General features: G+C 41.6%; 1 protein-coding gene across 1 annotated transcript in view; it reads left to right on the top strand.

Moving 5' to 3' along the window:
* The first annotated feature begins 16,569 nt into the window (after positions 1-16,569).
* Positions 16,570-20,492, top strand: part of DPYD (dihydropyrimidine dehydrogenase) — a 755,572-nt gene continuing 751,649 nt past the window's right edge. The window contains 2 exon segments of the mRNA XM_075616482.1: positions 16,570-16,655; positions 16,834-16,919. Of these exon segments, the coding sequence (XP_075472597.1) occupies positions 16,881-16,919 (39 nt within the window). The 5' untranslated portion in view covers positions 16,570-16,655; positions 16,834-16,880.

Below are 20,492 nucleotides of genomic sequence, written 5' to 3'. Positions count from 1 at the left end.
GCAGAAAAAAATGAAGATCCCATAGAGTGGTCCCAGTGGTCTTATCCGGAAGTCTTCTGACTTTCTGTGTCTGCTGCTGCTACTGTGCAGCTCTTCCCCAGCTATCCTCCAGTGCCAAACCTGCCCCGCACACATGGTTCTCTACTCCCTCCAGCGCCGGCTGCAGGTACTGCTGCTCTGCTCCTGCCGTTGCCCTAGGCCGGTTCCGGGTAATTTCTGGGTAGCTTAAATATGGCCGGGTACCAGGTAATTTTCGGGTACCCGGTACATCACTACAATAAACTAAATGCATAAATAAATACATGATATCATTTACAGGTAGGGGTAATGATGAGCTTAACCTTTATTTAAAAGCAGCCAACTCTACCCCATGCATCACAATGATGTCATACTAATGTACCTACAGGTCCTCACTAAAGACCACAAAGAAGGGAGGGAAGTGGACAGAGTTGCTTCTTTCACTAAATATTACAACCACTGATTCATACATGTTGTTTAATAACCCCTCTTCAATAAATTATGCTATTTTACAGTAATTTTGAGCTCTGGTTTTTTTTGGCATGCTCTATTTTTGTTTTTCCACAATTTGATGGACACAGACTTATATAAGTACAGTGGCGAGAAGTTTTGTGAACCACTTAGGATTTTTACATATTTCAAACCTAAAATGCTATTAGATCTTAATTTAAGTCCTAATAAAATCGATAAAGATAAACTGATCGAACAAATTACACACAAACATGACACTTTTTCAATATTTATTTATCCACAAATGATTCAACATTCAATATCCATGTGTGACAAAGTATGTGAACCTTTGAATTCAGTACCCCTTGAACAGCAATAACTTCATCTAAGCATTTCCTGTAACTGCTGGTCAATCTCATCAGTTTTGAGGATTTTTTGGCCCATTCCTCCATACAGAACTGCTTCAACTCAGTGACATTTGAGGACTTCCTTTCATGGACAGATCACTTCAGGTACTGCCATAACATTTCAATGAGGTTTAGGTCCGGACTTTGACTAGGCCATTATAAATGCAGAGTTTCTTCTTCTACAGCCATTCTTTTGTAGAACTGCTTGTATTGTATATTTAGGATCATTGTCTTGCTGTAAGACCCACTTTCAGTTCAGCTTCAGCTCACAATGGGATGGCCTGATATTCTCCTCTGGAATCTTGATACAATGCAGAATTCATGGGTGTGTCAATGATGGCAAGCCATCCAGGTCCAGAGGCAACAAAGCAGCCCCAAGCCATCACACTTACACCACCATGCTTGATGGTTGGGATGAGGTTCTTCTGTTCGAATGTACAAAAAGACAGCGCACAACGCTCATAGTGTTAAATTGAAATAAATATTGTGCATGAACAATAAAGGTGAGTATTCTGCGTACATCAGATAATCATCAAAACAGCATGTCAGGTAATTGTTACCAAAGCACAATGTGCAGGAAAGGACATCAGCGGTAGAGTGTCAGCGTGTGCTTCCCCAAAGCTTGGATCCCGAAGGGGCATTTCATCAGTGGGTATTACTGTCCCAATCCTTCTCAGGGGGGACGTGTGTTAGCGTTAGGCACTCCTGCAGACGCGTCCCGCTGTCCTTCCGTCTGTATCAAGATGACGTCACTCGACCGCGACACAAGCGCCGCAACACTCGATCGCTCACCACCAACCGGATGATGAAGTGGCAGTGTAGAGCTTACTCGAAGTACTGGTACTAAGGAACTAGTCCAACGCGTTTCGAAACGATAAACGTTTCTTCATCAGGGAATAAGATAATCATTACGCATAGCGTCATTGAAATACTCCCTCCCTAACTCCGATTGGCTAAGGTGGAATGTGACACCACCAATCAGAATGAGGCAAGGAGGAGTCACGAGCGCTCGCAGTATATACCGTCAGTGTTAGGAAGCCAATAGCGGCGCAAACTTTAATTACAACATGTACATAAGAAAAATGCATAAAATTTAAATCACAGAAAATCACTGTGAATCGGAGAAAAACAACTGATGAGTGGAACAGTAATGTGGGGCTGGAACAAAGAAGAGAACAACATTAAAATGCAATACAAGTTAAAATTGCTCCAAATACTGAGCAGTGGGAAAAAAATTTACAAGAAAAGATACACAAGTATTTGTGAAAATATAATTGTAAATGTAATTATAAAAACAATTGTAAAGATTATAAAATTAATTGTAAAATTAAATTATAAAAAACAAAGCACAAAAAGAACATGGATAGGGTCAAAAAGTCATTTCAGAAACCAGGGGGAAGGAAACCCCCATGGTAATAGAAACTACTCAAAATCGATTGTGAACTGGAATAATTAAACAACCATTAACATTTCAATATAAAGACCAGATATCTATATCCTCATTGAGACCTCCTGGATACAGAGTGTTAAGTTTATGTATCCAGAAGGTCTCCTGCACTGAAAACTCTTTTATCCTATCACCACCCCTTCTATTTTTTGATATACATTTAATACCTTTAAATGTCAAGGATGAAGGATCTTTTTGGTGGTGTGTTGTGTAGTGTCTTGAAAGACTATGTTTTAAAAAGCCATACTTAATATTACGGATGTGTTCCTATATGCGTATTTTGAGACATCTTTTCGTGTGGCCTACATATTGAGAGCCGCATGACATTCAATTAAATATACAACATGGTCTGTATTACAATACACAAAATCTGTTATATGAAAGGACTCTTTAGTTGTATTTGATTTAAATGATTTTTTATCGGGATGGTAGTATTTACATACTGAGCACTTCCGACGTGGGAAGTTCCCTCTTGGTTTTGTTTTCAACCACATACTATCATTATTAATGACCTTAGACATCACATCGCTATGGGCCAAAATACTTTTCAGATTCTTGGCCTTTCAATAAATAAACTTTGGATTTGCGGTAATGTGTATTCCCAAGATAGGGTCACTATTTAATATTGCCCAGTGTTTTCTAATGATCCTTTCCATTTTACTAGTTACAGAAGTAAACGTTGTGATGAAAGGAACACTAAGTTCATACTTTTTTACAACTTTGTCCTTTATTTTGGGAACCAGCATTAGGTTTCTATCTAGTTTTCTGACTTTTTCTAGATCTTCTTTTAGTTTATGCGGTGAGTATCCTCTCTCTAGAAATCTTAAATAAAGATCATTAGCTTGAATTTCAAAATCCTTATTTGTACTACAGTTCCTTTTTATCCTAGTAAACTGTCCCCCTGGTATATTGTGAAACCAGGTCTTTTTATGATTGCTTGACGCTAACAATAAATTGTTAGCGTCAACTTCCTTGAAGTGGGTTCTGGTTATTATCTTACCATCCTCTGTGGCTGTGAGTTTAAGATTAAGAAAACTAATCTCCTTTGGATCTTCCGTATATGTAAATGTCAAGTTTTTAACATCATCATTTAGATATATTAAGAAGCACTCCACTGAGTTTTGATCTCCTTCCCAAATGCATAGGATGTCATGTATAAATCGACACCAGATCTTAATATTATTTTTGAAGGGGTTATTGTTCCAAATCTGTTGCACCTCCCATTCACCCATATACAGGTTTGCGAAACTGGGGGCAGACCGAGTGCCCATCGCAATTCCGCAAACCTGTAAAAAGAACTCATCCAAAAACATGAAGTAGTTATGTTTCAAAATTAAATGGATAGAGCTCAGGATGAATTCCTTATTGAGATGATGTAAGTCAGGGTCCCCTGAAAGGAAAAAAATCCACTGCCGAAAGCCCCTCTCCATATGGTATGTTCGTGTAGAGGGCCTGCACATCACATGTGAGCCATCTATACGAATCCTTCCATTTGAACTCTTGAAAGAGTCAGTACTGATGGGGAATCTCTCAAATGAGAAGGAAGCCTTCCCACATAGGGCTGAAGGAAGTAATCGACATACCGTGATAAATTGGCCGTTAGGGATTGTGTGCCTGAAATTATAGGTCTTCCAGGGAGGTTGGTTCTACACTTATGGGTTTTGGGAAGATGATAAAAAATCGGTATTTTAGGACAGTCTGAGTACAAGAAGGCAAATTCATTTTTTGATATAAAAGATTGAGTAAGAGCTTGATCTAAGAGTTCTTTCAGATTACCGAGGAACACTTTTGTGGGGTCTTTTTTTAGTTTCACATAGGAGGATGTATCACTTAGGAGACGGTGCGCCTCCCCCTCATAGTCCTTTCTACCTTGAAGGACTACGCCCCCTCCCTTTTCCGCTTGTCTAATAATTACATTTTTATTGTCCTGTAAAAATTTTAAAGCCAGATTCTCTTTCCTATTTAAATTGTACTTGATATCCCTTGGTTTGAAATTATTTGTCAAATCATTAAAGTCTTTGTTTACCATGTTGAAGAATGTTTCGATATGATGTCCCTTTGAATGTGCTGGGTAAAATCTCGATTTACCCTTAAAGTGGATGTGTCTACAAAGTGGATCATTAGTTTCCCCCGTCTCAAGTATATCGGGGGTTACAGTATCCAGGACATCAGTTTGATCTCTAATCGGACCGCAAGAGTCCATGTCCATTTTCAAAAAATGTCTCTTTAAAGTTGTTTAGCATACATTTTTGCAAATCAGTATATAGTTGAAAAGAGCTTGGGCCACATGATCGTGAGAAAGTTGGGCCCTTATCTAATATTTTCTTCCGGTCATTCGTTAGGATCACAGAGGATAGATTAAAATTCCCTTATACAGTATAATGGGTTTATGAGTCTCCTTTTTGAACCCTTCTCTTTTGTTCTTGACATGTTCACCACTCTCAAATCTAAACGACTTTTTTTCCCCATTTCATTTGAATGTGTATTAGATCTATGATAATTTGATTGATCAAATTACCTTTTTTGCGACTTGGAAGATTCTCTAACCTCCACAGATGTGTTGGCATTCGTGGATCTACCTCTTTCCACATCTTTTGCCCAGTCTCTTTGTTTGTTATCATAGTCAGCTTTGTCCCTATAAAACTTTTTGTGCTTTGCTTTTAAAATCGCTTCTTCAGTATGCTCCTGCAAGTCTCAAAAAAGGTAATTTGATCAATCAAATTATCATAGATCTAATACACATTCAAATGAAAGGGTAAAAAAATATTTTAGATTTGAGAGTGGTGAACATGTCAATTTTGATCCCCAACATAGACAGGAGGGTCATATCAGGAATCCTAATTATAAGGGAAGGAATTATATAGAAAACTTGAGATATACAAATAAGGTACCAAATAGTAATTTTACCAATTACAATGCTGTGTTAGTAAGATCTGATTCCTTTAATCAGTCACCTGCTCAATCCTCACCTTCTTTTTTAGAACAGGTAAAAAACAGATATTTCGATCCGAACAAGAAAAAGGAGGACTCAGATTTGGTAATACTGAGAACCCCTCACGAAAAAATGAAAAGACTCCTACCAGAAGAGGAAAAAGAGGAGGGACCAGAACAAAAGAGAAGGGTTTAAAAATGAGACTCATAAGACCATTATATAAGGGAATTTTTAATCTATCCTCTGTGATCCTAACAAATGACCAGAAGAAAATATTAGATAAGGGCCCAACTTTCTCACGATCATGTGGCCCAAGCTCTTTTCAACTATATACTGATTTGCAAAAATGTATGCTAAACAACTTTAAAGAGACATTTTTTGAAAATGGACATGGACTCTTGCGGTCCGATTAGAGATCAAACTGATGTCCTGGATACTGTAACCCCCGATATACTTGAGACGGGGGAAACTAATGATCCACTTTGTAGACACATCCACTTTAAGGGTAAATCGAGATTTTACCCAGCACATTCAAAGGGACATCATATCGAAACATTCTTCAACATGGTAAACAAAGACTTTAACGATTTGACAAATAATTTCAAACCAAGGGATATCAAGTACAATTTAAATAGGAAAGAGAATGTGGCTTTAAAATTTTTACAGGACAATAAAAATGTAATTATTAGACAAGCGGACAAGGGAGGGGGCGTAGTCCTTCAAGGTAGAAAGGACTATGAGGGGGAGGCGCACGTCTCCTAAGTGATACATCCTCCTATGTGAAACTAAAAAAAGACCCCACAAAAGTGTTCCTTAGTAATCTGAAAGAACTCTTAGATCAAGCTCTTACTCAACCTGTTATATCCAAAAATGAATTTGCCTTCTTGTACTCAGACTGTCCAAAAATACCGTTTTTTAAAAAAAAAAATTTTTTTTAATCATCTTCCCAAAACTAATAAGATTCTCTAACCTCCACGTGTATGTGTCCAGTATTACCTCTCTGAACATGCGGTGGACAGCGCGAGCAGGGTCGCCGACAGGGGGGGGAGAGCCATGACAGGCACCCCTGTGGCCGGACAAAGTAGTTGCCGCCAGGCCCCAGCTCTACCCCAGCTGCAGACGTCTCTCACTCTGTCCCATGCCAAGTTTCTGATGCTGGCGCGTGCTGGGCCTCTCTGATGTCTGCGTGCTCCGGAAGTAAGCTGGGCTCAGCTTCTGGCGCATGCAGCATGAGAGGAAGCCTCGGCGTGGGATAGAGTGAGAGAGGCCTGCAGCTGGGGGAGAAGGTAGCTACTTTGTCAAGCCACCGGGTCTCCCACAGCACCCAGGCCCAGCCAGAGACAATCCGTAAGGTAAGTCAGTATTTTTATATTTATTGGGGGGGGCGGGTGTATTTTTATATGTATTGGGGGGGATAGGTGTATTTTGCACCAATGTGCACAATTTCCAAATATATTTCGTAAAAAATGTTGGGAGGGCGCTAAATCCCCAAACTCCCAGAATTTTTTTCTACGAAATACAATATGAAATGGTGCAAATTGGTGCATGCTTGGAGTGAAAATTAAAAAATGGTTTGATCCTTTATAAATAACATACCTTCCCACCAACTTTTCAAGAGTGTCGCATCTGTCACCATTGTGTCTAGTATTTTTGGAGAAGCCCCAGGCAACCGTATAACTAAATGAAACCTGCAGTGCTGCTTTAATATTTAAAGATCTTGCATTGCAGCCTTTTAATTATTGTTACAGCCAGGCCCACTAAAGACAGGTTTCCCGGTGCCCCAGCAGAGTTGCTGAGCAGGGTGGCCCAGAGTCGGAGGACCTCACCTGGCTGGGCCCATCCAGTCAGCAAGGAGGCTGAGTTCATCAGAATGTCAAATCCAAACTTTGATTGTGTACTTGGTCGCTTCCTCAGCCTAGGACAGCTGTAAAACCTTGACTCTCTCTGCCCAACAGCCTGCAGCTCTGATTACAGCTCCCGGTACAGGGCCTCACAACCTCTGCAGTTATTTTGTGTCTTTTCTATACAGAGGCTCTGATGCATGACTTGCATCTTGGTTTTCACAGCTTCTCTGGCAGCTTTATACCTTTAAGCCACTTGTTAGCATCAGTGCCATTCCCTTGCAGGCTTGGTTACAGTCTTTGTAGACCGGCTCCAGCCTGCTCTATTGGCAGTCAGCCAGCCATTTATTAAGCAGCACAGAACCTCTGACTGTGCTATGCCTGCTGGATGCTTTTTCTTGTCTTCTGGCTGTAACTAGAGGTACTTTCCTGTAGGCACCCCTCTAAGATGCAGCTGTAGGGTTGTACTGCTGTGAATAGAAATTAATTGCTGAACATGGGTCGTTTCTGGAACCTCTTCTTAGCAGGATGAAGATCTGCTCACTTATAATAACTTTATAACATATAGCGCTTTTCTCCCAATGGGACTCAAAGCACTTCACAATTACAGTATAGTGCACAGCACATAGAAATTTTACAATATATGTTTTTGGTGCCTGAGGCACAGGAAGATTAAGTGACTTACCCAAGGATACAAGGAGATGACGCCAGTTTCCCTCGCTTCAAACTGAGTGTCATTGTTTACAGAGTCAGAGACGTAACTCACTGAGCCCCTCCTTCTCCCTATTGAGGGCCTCGGAGTATAAACAGATCTGGGACATGCTGCTGGCTAAAGGATATCACTCTTAAGCACCAGGGATACACCTCTTTACAATGTTTAACTTAGAAAAGTGTAAGTTGGTCCTGCAAATAATTATTACCGTTGAAGTGGGCCACAAAATGAGAACATTTGAGATCACCTTCACTTGACCTACCACCAAAATATTGATACTTCTATAGAATGCAAATATATCTGGACTATATTGGAATGCTAAAAATATATATATAAACATTCTAATATTTGTATACGTTTATATAAGTTGTGGTGAGGGAAAAGTGACAAAAACCCTCCTCCGTACAGTGTACAGCAAATAAAAATATCACTTGTGAGCACATTCACATGTCTCAGACAGGTTTGCAACCCTGATTTTACTCATTATTTCTTAGCATACAGCGCTGCAGCCAGGGATTCTGGGTAATGACATGCAAATGAGCACACAGTGTCACCTTTTGCTTCATGTCTATTTTAACATGGACCCCTATCAGCATATACCTTCTGTATTACACAGCTTTTCAGCACAGCCTGGGTTAAAGAAGTGCAGAGCCAGTAACCCTACTCAGACCTTTTGGGTCTCTTCAGTGTGAGGCTGGTTATACAGGCGTTGCAATGTCTGCTCATCTGCATGTCATTTCCCAGAATTCCCAGCTGCAGTGGAAGCACTGTATGTTAAGAGATAATGGGGGGAAAGCAGGGCTGCAGACCTGTCTGAGACATGTGAATGTGCTCACGTGATATTAATATTTGTATACAATTATTAGGGAAAAAATAGCAACATTAATATATTTGCCAGTACCAAATCATGAAAAAAATATCACCATTTGTGATAACCAATGTTATAATTATCTTATTATAAATGTAATGTATTCTGAATATCTGTCTTGTTAGCCACAACTTTGAGTATACAGAGTTGTCTACAATCTCTTGTGATGGAGTTACTACTTTGTTCTGACAAGGCTAGATGTAGCCTATGTACTAAGCATGTGCAACAACAGCGTATCAGCCCCGCACGTTTTTTTGTGCGCATCTAATCCATTTTGAATGGCAGCTGCTCCCACAACGCGTTGTGTGTGTTCCCTTGCAATGCACCAATGGGATCAATAACGGTGGCTACATCTCTAGATATTTAGGATCTCTCTGCGACATTTGAAATATGTACATTACACCTACTTTTTGAGGCTGAAGTGACTTAGATCATCATGTAACCCCATTTCTACAATGTAAACATTGTTTTATATTTGAACCTCTTTGCTACCATTATCCAGTGCTGAACCCTACAGGAGCGTAGGGGTTAAGTTCTCACTTGACCAGACGTGCTGGAGGTCCGGTGGCATTCTGGTGGTTTACAGCAGGGGAGTGCAATCTTCTTCCCCTGCGCCCCTCTGCCGGCTGTCGTCCTCTCCACGCGCCTCCCCGCCCCCTCCCTCTACCTTGGTTCCCGGCATCTGGGCATCATGACGTCACGTTGCCATACCAACACGACGTCACATGACCTCACAGCGTCATTTGATGCCGCGTTGCCATGGTGACGCGTCTCCAGAAGCCGGCTGAATCAAGGTAAGTGCAGTTCACAGAGGCCTTAGCAGCTTCCCCGGCATTTAATTTAAGTGCCTTCGGGAAGCACACAGGGCCTCTGTAAATCCCACGCCCCCTGCAGATAATCTCGCTCTCCCCCTGTTTGCACACCCCTGGTTTACAGAATTGCTAAATCAGCAGGACTGCCAATTTCCCCCTCTGTAACTGCAGTACTAATCCGGGATCTCCTCACAAGTACTAAAGAAATCATTTACTTTGCCAGTTTCTGAAAAACAAACCAAAAAAAAGATAGCTGTGGGGTCATCGATTGAAAGCTGTAAAATCATCACCTGATAATGTTGCAGCATTCTCTTTGCTGCTGAAAACAGGCTTACATTGGTGACCATATTCTATCTCCCAGACAAATGTGTATATATATATATATGGGAGATTTAGAGCAGTAATCTACAAACTTTTTTTTTTAATGTACTGTATCTGATTTGTTGTTCCCTGACTATGCACCTCTCCCCAGGTTCACAATAGTTTTTTGTGCCAGTGTGCCAAAAAAAAAAATACAATGCTGGCTGTGCGATGACTAATAGAATATCTCCTGATATTGTTGTCTACTACTGGCTGCCGACTGACCCTTAACTCATTGGCAGGGAATAATTACCTGGCAGCTAAGAAATATCAGAAACTGTCTGGGCCGTGGTAGAGGAGAATAAGAACAGCAGGGCACTGGATTTAGCAAAAAGAGTATTTTAATCCAGCCAATTGAGCCAACGTTTCGACTGTCGTGCAGTCTTTTTCAAGGACCCTCACCTTGATAATGATTTGTATTTTTAAGTCTGTGTGTGTCCTGCTGTTCTTAAACTTCTTCATGACTCCTTGGGATTTGTAGGACTTGCCCTAGTTTTAGGAACACCGCCATTTTAAACGTTGTGGATTTTAGGATGTGTGCCAGTAGAAACTCCCCCTTTGGGTCCTGGTAGAGACCACAGGTCACAGGTCAGGCCAGAGCATATTTTACCCGGGGAGGGTATCCACGTGAAGCTGGCCGATGGAAATCCCAGATCCCTGCGTATCGCCCATATTTATCTTCATTGGGGAGTGGGCCAAAGGATCTGTGATGAGGTGCTCCCAGGTCTCAATGCTAGGCTGCGATCTGGGCGGATTTGTCTGCCGCTATGTAGACCCCTAGGCGGCCCTAATCACGGCCGTGCCCTGCAGCCGGAATCAAAGTGATGTCAGCTCAGCTGCTTGGGTCATACAGTACAGGTGGACCTCATCACTCCCATGACCATGGAATCTACACCCTGGATGTTTCCAAGGAGTCTCGCAAGGTTAGCCGGGGAGTGCCCGACGATGGTTTAATCCTAAACTTACTTGACCAGTAACCTGCTTCAGTGGCAGACTGGCCACCGGGGAAATGTTTCCTATTTGGGTTGCTCCGTGCTTTTTAGCGCTGCTGGCCCTGCACTTGGCTTTGTTCCCATAGTTACAGCAAACCAGCCTGGCCTCAACCTGCAGCAGAAGCTGGAAGAGGGTGAGCTGTAGTGGAGCTAAAAGTAGGGATGGAGCTCAATGATTATTAGATGGATGCGTCCAGGGTGCCAGTAACATGAAATAAAAAAAAAGTGATAAACCAGGCAAAATCAGAGGCGCTTAGCCTGGACATCCCAAAAGCAACGGAGAAATTAATAGAAATTAACTTCAAGTTTAAGTGGCAACCTAAGTCCATAAAATACCTGGGGGAGCATCTCAAAAAACAGCCTCGCTATACCAAGCAAACTATCCCAGTCTGCTGAGGACCTTAAAGAAGTAACTTGGGTACTGGTCAGCATCCGGAATTTCATGGATTGGCAGAATCTATAGTGTAAAGATGAACCTTCTCCCCCGCCTACTGTATCTGTTCCAAACCCTTCCGATACCAGTGGTGAGATCTGAGATTAAAGAGTTAAAAAACTCAATAACTAAATTTATATGGAAAAACAAACAACCACAGGTAAAAGCGAAAATTATGCAAAGACCTAGAGAAGCTGGGGGCTTGGCGGTGCCGTGCTTGTTGTCCTATTACAAAGCGGTGCAACTATTCCAAATTACACAATGGCATGGGGACCCAGAGCTGAGAAGGTGGGTGGCTCTGGACAGAGAGTTGTGTGCCCCGCTGGAGCTCAGGGACTTAATTTGGTACCCAAAAAATTAGCGTAGAGGACTTAAAGGAGCCGCTGGCCTCAGTGCTCAACTTGGTGTCGGTCTGGGAGGCGGCCAAAAGTAATCGCTCATTGACCTCAAAACACACTTTAATGGCCCCTTTGTACGGCAATCCAGATTTTGCTCCGGGGTTAGAGGGCAAGAATTTTACGTTCTGGTGGCAATTGGGGTTTAGAAGACTGAAAGACCTGGAGGGGAGTAACACTATCAAATCATTTGACCCAGCGGTGCGCAAACTGTGGGGCGCGCCCCCTTGGGGGGGCGCAAGATTATGTAGGGGGGGCGCGGGCTGCTTGCAGGGAAACCTGGGGGCGGGCAGAGCTGTGCACGGGAGGCCAGAAGCTCCGTGCTTAGGCTGCTTCTATGTGTCTGTGTCTTGCAGAGGGGCGGGGCTTCTCTCTGCACACAGAGAGCCCCTCCTTCTCTTCCTGTCTGCTTCCCGCACCAGTTTTCAGCAGCATGGGGGGTTGGGGGATCGGAGCATGTTGCCCCCCAGGAGAAAGTGTGTGTGTGTGTGGGGATTGAGTTTGTGTGTGTGTGTGTGTGGGGGGATTGAGTTTGTGTGTGTGTGTGGGGGGATTGAGTTTGTGTGTGTGGGTGGGGGGGATTGTGTGTGTGTGTGGGGGGGGATTGAGTGTGTGGTGTGTGTGTGGTGTGTGTGTGTGTGTGTGTGGGGGTTGAGTGTGTGTGTGTGTGGGGGGGATTGTGTGTGTGTGTGGTGATTGATTGAGTGTATGTGGTGTGTGTGTATGTGGTGATTGATTGAGAGAGTGTGTGTTGTAATGCAGTGGTGCGCAAACTGGGGGGGCAATGAGGCGCAAGATTATTTAGGGGGGGCGTGCGACGAAAACTGGGTGCGCGGGCTGGCAGACGCTGTGCGCGAGGGGCGGCCAAGAAAATGTGCACGGGCAGGCAGCCGAAGATGTGTGCGGGTGGCTGAACAGGATAGTGCAGGTGGCGGCAACGTGATGGTGTGTGAGCGCAATCGCGGGGGCTTCGGAGGTACGGGGAGGAGCATGCCCGAGCACAGTGAAGTCAAACGCCCCTCCTTTGGTGTCTGCCCTGCAATAGCGCTGTGTTCCTGCTCTCCTCCGCTGGCAACCTGCTTTGCTGCGATCCTATGCAAGTGAAAGGGTAGGAGTTTGGATGACAATGGGGATAGCAAGCCAAAAAGCATGGAGGGGAAGGAAGAAAAAAAAATGGGGGGGAGGGAAGGGAGGTAGCAAATAGGTGGATGAATGCCCCCCCAAAGTATTGCCTTTGTGCACGTACGCTCTCCCAAACTTGGCGCTTGGGGAGACAAACTAAATTGACTTTGATGTGCGCTCAGCAGCAAATACACAGACACACACAGACACACACACAAGTAGCCCCGTTCCACGCTTGCAAAATTATGCAGGACACCCTGTGCTCATGCTTGGAGAGTTGGTGATGTCACCGCTCTCAGCGGCAGCGTGGACGCAGCCTAATTTTGCAAGCGCGAGCTTTTGAAATATGTAAGTATTTAAACATATTTGGATTTATATTGTATACCGTTTAATAAAGGGTTTTTTTTCATGTGATTTTGATTACATCAGGCAAGGGGGGGCCCGAGAAACTTTAGGGATGAAAAGGGGGACTCGGCATAAAAAGTTTGCTCACCCCTGATTTGACCAATTAAAGTTGGAAAAAGACATCCCTAACACAGAATTTCTTAGATACCTCCAGGTTCGGCCATTCTACAACAAACACTCAGCGATACCACCGCTAACCAATTTTTAAAAGCTCTGTGTGCGGGGCACTGACACACGGGGACTGATCTCTACTTTGTACGAAGATGTGGTGCTGACAAAGACGGTACACATAAACCCCGATTCATGACACAGTGGGAGACAGATCTGATAGGGCCACAAGAAGACGAGGACTGGATGGAAATATTCAAGGCGGCTGCCAGTAGCTCGATCTGCATGACATTAAAGGAGAACTCATATAAAGTATTGATGAGGTGGTATCTCACCCCAGTTAGATTGGCTAAATTTGTCCCAGAATCTTCCCCGCTCTGTCCCAGGCAGTGCGGGGAACAGAGAGATCTGGTGCACATGCTGTGATCATGCCCGCGAATCGTACCCGTGTGGAGTCAAATCAGAGATTGGTTACAGAGGATCTTAGGCCTCCAAATTCAGCTAGACCCGTGGCTGTTTCTGCTAAGCAAACCCACAGAAGAAGAATCAAGAACGGGGAACAAATTAATTGCACATTTTGCAACGGCTATGAGGTGCGAGACCGCAGCATTATGGAATTAGAACGCAATTCCATCAATAGAAAAAATTCGGAACAGAATTTGGTTTGTTTGCCAGATGGAAAAGTTGATGAGTCTGTTTAATGACACTGGCCCAAATTTCCAAAAGGTCTGGCTGCCCTGGCTAGCACAGACAGATATTCAGGGGGTGAGCAATGCCACCGTTTGGCTCTAATAGGATAAGGTGAGTTCTCCTTTGATGAGCGGAGAGTGACGTAGACTGAGGGGTTGGAGGACGACAGTAGGCCCCTCGATGTGGATAATGAAGAGGGTGGGCACCCCCTCTCCCGTGGCGACAGAGATAAACCAAGGAGCGAACCTAGGTCACCTGTACGACAACGATAGGAGAATCTCGGCGTCCCCTCCTCCAACCCCCCCTCCCTTTTTTATTCCTTGTCTTATTGCCTTCCCATTCCCATGTCTGTTAGATGTTGTATGTCCAGAATTGTATTATTCTGTTCTGTTACGGCGCTTATGATATGACTGTATGCTATATACTCAAAACCCAATAAAAGGAAAGTTAAAAAGAAATAAAAAGAAAGTAATGCTTTCTTAAAGCAGAAAAAACAAAAAAATCCTGTTTTTTTTTTTTTTTTAATAAATCAGTTCTGTAGTATTGGCTATTCTGTCTGCATTTTTTTTTTTTAAACGCCTAATGACATTTTTTTTAAATAACTCTATTTTTCCATAAAAAATTTCAAATTATACAAATTTACAGTGTTCACGTATAACGACAGACCATTTTTTTAAAACATAGTATTAATATCGTGAACAATATCAGATGGAAATATATAGACAAAAAGGGATGGGGAGGATCAACAGGGGAGGGGGGAGGATTAACAGGGGAGGGGGGAGGATTAACAGGGGAGGGGGAGGGGGAAAGAGTCACTACACTGTATAAATATACTAATTGTTATACATACATATTACATCAACAAGGTAAATATATTGTAGATTTCTAGTGTATTAAGACCACATGTGTTGTTCCAATTGAAAATGAAACACAGAATATTACCTAGTCCTCTTGACTTTTGGCTAATAACATTTTTAATGATTTTTTTATATATATGTACTGATCATCCTATGGTTAGTACAGCAACCGTTTTTGGAGTAAGTCATATCCACTTCCTCTTTTGAAACAGGCCCTGGCATGCACCTTTTTTAGCTCTGCCCTTTGGCAACAAAGTATCACAAACAGATATGTTGCTGTATTACAAACGACAGAATTTCTATTATTCTGAATGCTGTAATAATAATCAATGTTACACTTAGTAATATAATGTTACATATCACCTGCAGCATTTCACAGACTGCAGGACAAAGTTAGAAGGTGGCCATTTAGTTAGGCACACAATCAGGATTTTTACAGATTTATAACAGGAGCACCAAACAATTGCCAGTTTAGGTAACAAAGTAGAATTATACTTTGTCACATGCTTTACACCTAAAAAAAAAGAAAAAAAGGGGGGAAGTAGTATTGCTGCTTTAACAGTACATGACCCCACTTCTCGTCATATTGAATAGTGGCATTTTCAGTAAATTTATTCTAGTGTAAGTTTACTAGCCTATTCATGTCGTCTTCTGTGCAATATGTGATTACAGAATTAGTAACAGACTTGCAAACTTTTCAGATAATCCTCCTGTGTGATTCCCCCACCCTTAGGTGCAGTGACATAAAGCGATTTACATCATCCAGCCCCGCCAACCCTGTTAAAGCTGCAGACCAAGCAATATCCTATGTGTGTTTTTTTTTTTTTATCAGTTTTGTCCTATGAGAAAATACTTATATCTTTTAAAGAAAAAAAAAAAACAATTCTGAATGACATTTTGAATGTATTATAATGTAACAAACATTTTTAGTTTCTATAGCAACCATTTACAAAGTCACATCCCCTTCCTCTTCTGATACAAGCGATGGCACACCCCTTTTTGAGCCCTACCCTCTCTCTAGCAGAGCACCAATTGTATCTAGTGACTGCCTGGTCACATGCTCTTCCCCACAGAACTTTGCATCTTTGGCCCTCTTCTGCTGCACTGACGGCCATTTAGTGAACCCCGGGCCACATCTTGGCAGATTGATCACAGGAGAACGGATCGATCTGCAACTTAGCTAATTACTTATCATTGTTTGGATTGTATTGATGCACATATTAAAGAGAAAAAAAATTAAAAAACGTAACTTATGCTACTGCTTTAAGATGACATGATTCATGTCATCAAGCTACGCCTGCCAGGACATGGCCCCACTGTGAGAAACCCCCTTACGGGGGTCTGATTTCTACCATCTGATTTCTACTGGTAGGCTGTGAGAAGGGGGTCAAATCAGTGTGTCACAGTGATGCCGTATGACTTGGCAGGTCTGAAGTACATTAATTGGATGCACATATCACTGCATTTTAGCAATCACTGATAAGGTTTCTGAGTTGGCGTAAATTCTACAAATAATTGATCAGCATTAAATAGAAGACCATTGGGGCCTATTTATCTAAGTCTCTGAGCTGCAAAACTCCACCAAGTTTATCAGAGAAAAAGAATCCCTTTGAAGTAAATGTGTGTGTTTTTTTTAAATATGATCTATCAAGTGCAATTGTTTTGCAACAGTTTTACACAGCTGGGAGACTTTTACAACTCCTTACGTTTTTTATTTTTTCAGGGGCACTATCAAAACAACATAATTCAACACCACACATTCCTGCCTGCCCTGCAGAACAGCGTAACAGCTGCACATGATTCAAGGTAACTTATTTTTACTGTTCAAAGTCCATGTGATATGCAGTGTACAGTAGGTCAAATGTGTTGCTACTGTAGCACAAGACCTGACACTTGTTAACATACACAAGTACCTAATGAAAGGAAGCAGATTGAGACTGACTTTGAGTACAGATCTGCTATACTTGTATTATTATCTTCATAGGTTCTTCCTAACCGCTGTATTACCAAGGAAAACTACCGAACAACATCATGGCTCGCATGCTGAGCAAGGACCCGATAGATATTGAGGTATTGAAAATGTTTTTCCATGTTTTCTTATACAACAGATGTTTGTGCATATATTATAGATTCTGTCAGCGGAGAACATGCTACTGCAGTTTTTGCTAACTGCATATTATGGTAACTGGTATCCCTGCTGTTTAGTGGTTTGTATGCATAATTGGCAGGGGTGAAACTTGTTTTTCAATGTAAACAATGCTGGAGGTTATACATCAAAGTCTCTTTGCTGCAAAACGGATACAAAAACCGCACCAGATTTAGCAAAGACAAAAAGTCTTATGCTGCCAGTATTTGGAGCAGAAACTTTGTGATCTCACAGTGTCGCCTATTTAATACACTGTAGCACGATGAAGCTATCTTCCTCGTGCTGGAGAAGATTTGACTCCCACTCATTTGAATAAAGCTGAACGAGTATCTTTAAAAAAAAAAAAAATCAATCTCAAAATGATATTGTATTTCAGTAAAGCAAAAAATTCTGTGAAGTGTGACTTGATTTTTAATGCTGGAATTGAACAAGCAAGAAAAAAGAAAAAAACTATAAAGCACTCCATTTGTGTGTGTGTGTGTGTGTGTGTGTGTGTGTGTGTGTGTGTGTGTGTGTGTGTGTGTGTGTGTGTGTGTGTGTGTGTGTGTATATGTATGTGTATGTATGTATGTACATACATCTGCTAGAACAATTTCATGAATTGTTGGGTGCTGTACAGTGGAACCTAATTCATAATATAGTGTCAAGTGTATGTGTGTACTGTATGTATACAGTATAAAGAGGCACACCACTTCAAGCATGAGAGTTTCTAGTGGGATCTGAAGTGTTTTTTTATAGTGCATCTTAATTTTTATTGTGTTGAGCTTTATTAAGTTTATATCTCTTACAGGAAAAGCACTTTGAAATATGAACATAGTCAACTTGTTCCTACTGCTAATTTGGTTGTGTTGTAAGAACTAATGTTATACCTGTACTTTGTATCGTGCTCTGTATATAAAGAGTTTTTTTTTCTTGTAATTTTATTAAAATGCCTCTGTTTTGTGTAGTGGGCAGCTTGCCACTATCATTTCAAAGTTATGAGCCATTGGCACCCTTATATCTCTCAGCAACCCGCAGTATCTCTGCTTTGTTTCCAAGCTGTTTGCTACCCCCATATGGATGGGAAGAAAGTAGATGTGAGCTCCTAGGTAAGAGGATGTGTTTTGTTGTGTCCACTTTCACTTGGCATTTCTTTCCCAGGCATAAACATACTTGCCACTACTGCATATAGGGGCTACTAACCATCAATTATGGAGACTACAAGTCACAATACAATTCCTATATCAATGTATATTTGAACCAAAACCATGATGTCTTTCTAAAAACAAAACATATGAAGCATTATTTTTGTTAATATTTGCGTGGTCATGTGCTTATTTTGATTGTCAGTGGTACTGTAGCATGTTGGGTAATTGCCTATATTTTCTATGTTAGAGCCAAACTTGTGCCTTATTAACCCTATCAGTGCCTCTGATATACTGCGTACATCAAGAAAAGTGCCTCCCCAAGGCGCCATATAACGTACACTGTCATCGAAGAGCGGTCACGTGTTCATGAAATGCCGGATGGGGAGGGGACATTTAGTCATGGCCATTTTGCCGTGACCAAGTTGCCACCGGTGTTTAGCCACCACTCACCTCACTGCTGGGACATTTCGTAGCAGGCCGTTTCGCCACCACAGTAAGCCCTTACCCTAAAACACTATCCTTAACCCCTACGCTAAAAACCTAACCCCCTTACCCTGAAGTCTCCATCCATAAACCCCTACCCTAACTGCTAAAACCCCTTAAGTTAACTTACCTTATCAGTAAAACGGCCGGCAGCTCAGTGTCCAGCGGCTGCAGCGTTTGCGGCTAAATGCCGGCGACGAATTGGTCGTGGCAAGATGTCTGTGGCCAAATGTCCAATTCCAAGGGGCATGACTCTTTGACACTATCGGGGTCAGGGCCGCTTTATACATTAGGCCGACTAGGCACAGTGCCTAGGGCCTACGAACCTTTTAGGCCCTACAATATTTCACTTGAAAAAATACCTAAACAAAAAAAATCACAAAATGAGAGAAAACAGCAAATTTTTATGTAAATTGCCTTCGAAGTATCGATACCTTTAAATATCGAAACAAAAGTATCGATGCCAAATATCGCTAGTATCAACAGAAACAAGCAAACGATGAAATTAGCATCAAAATGAGTAAAAATATCGGACACATAGGCCTATAGAAATAAACGTGCCTAGGGCCTACGAAGGTCTTAAAACGGCCCTGATCGGGGTATAAATGCTATGAGTCTTATACGCCACTTTTTTTTTTATGTGTAGAACCGTGTGAGCTCATCAGAAGTCAGATTAAATATCTGTACCTTTTGTGCAGTTGAAAACTGTACCTCACATGATGTATGTAAGGACACACACACCACATGAAATCTCTGCCCTCAAATCTAGATTGCAAAACTTTAAACCTGCCTCTCTCCAGCACTAGATCTCTGCATGTTATTTTTTTCCCCTCGTGCCGGCAGTTAAGTTTATATAAAAAAATTTAACATTTAAATTGCGTGTAGTGTGGATTGCACTTTAATTTTAGAATCCATCTCTCTTGTCTCAGTGCCCTCTCTGTTAATTGATCAGATGACACATGGGACATTCCACTATATGTCCCTTTAGTAAGTACAGATGTGGTCAATGTCATTGCAGCCTGTGACGCGGTGCAGCGGGATTTACACAATGCTACCTACTGAATGAAGCTTTTAGTTCAAGTTCTAAAATACAGTTGGCTTCAGAAAATACTGTGAATCATATGGGTGCAAAAGGTGAAAACTATGTTGAGAGAGGTAATCATACTACCCAGAGCAGTGTGGGACTTGCAGCTGACCCACAAGCATTTTGTCATTGCAATTAACATACAGTATATAATGATTTGTGGAAATTAGAATATGGAGTGTTTTTTAAAGACAGCCTCCGACCCTGGCATTTTGCCCTCAGCGGGAAAAAAAAAAGCGGAACTTAGCCATTCATTTACATGGAAATCACTGTACAGTATCTGCATTCCTAATAGGCTTTCTCTAACTCCAGGGGATTTCAGATATAATTATGGTGTGCTGCATTCATAATCCTATATTGGTATGCAGTTTTTACTATTTCATTTTTCATTGATATATTCAGGAAACATTTAGGATTGTGTGAACTGCAATGATCCTTTCACACACTTATGTGTATTTGTGTGTTCAGTATGTGTGTATATGTACATATATAATATAATATAATAACCAAAACAGAGCATGGGAAATCAGTACAAACTAGAATTTGAGCTTACAAAACCAAGACCCAAATACCGAAAATGTAAACCCAAGATTATTTAAAACCCAAACTAGCACACAAGCAAAGTGGCCATCTCTAGGTATTTTTGCAATATCTTTTTTTAATAATTTGAAATTTTTCAGTTAAATTTTTTCATTTCCTAATTGTTTTTATAATTTAATACTTTATTTTAAGCATGTGTGTACTGCATTGTGCTTTTGCAGCATTTCTCTGCTTATTTTGCAATTTTCCCATAATTTGGTTAA

Source organism: Ascaphus truei, chromosome 10 (assembly GCF_040206685.1).
Source record: "Ascaphus truei isolate aAscTru1 chromosome 10, aAscTru1.hap1, whole genome shotgun sequence".
Lineage (NCBI taxonomy): Eukaryota > Metazoa > Chordata > Amphibia > Anura > Ascaphidae > Ascaphus > Ascaphus truei.
Note: the sequence above shows the minus strand (reverse complement) of the source record. Positions and strands in the feature narration are given on the sequence as shown.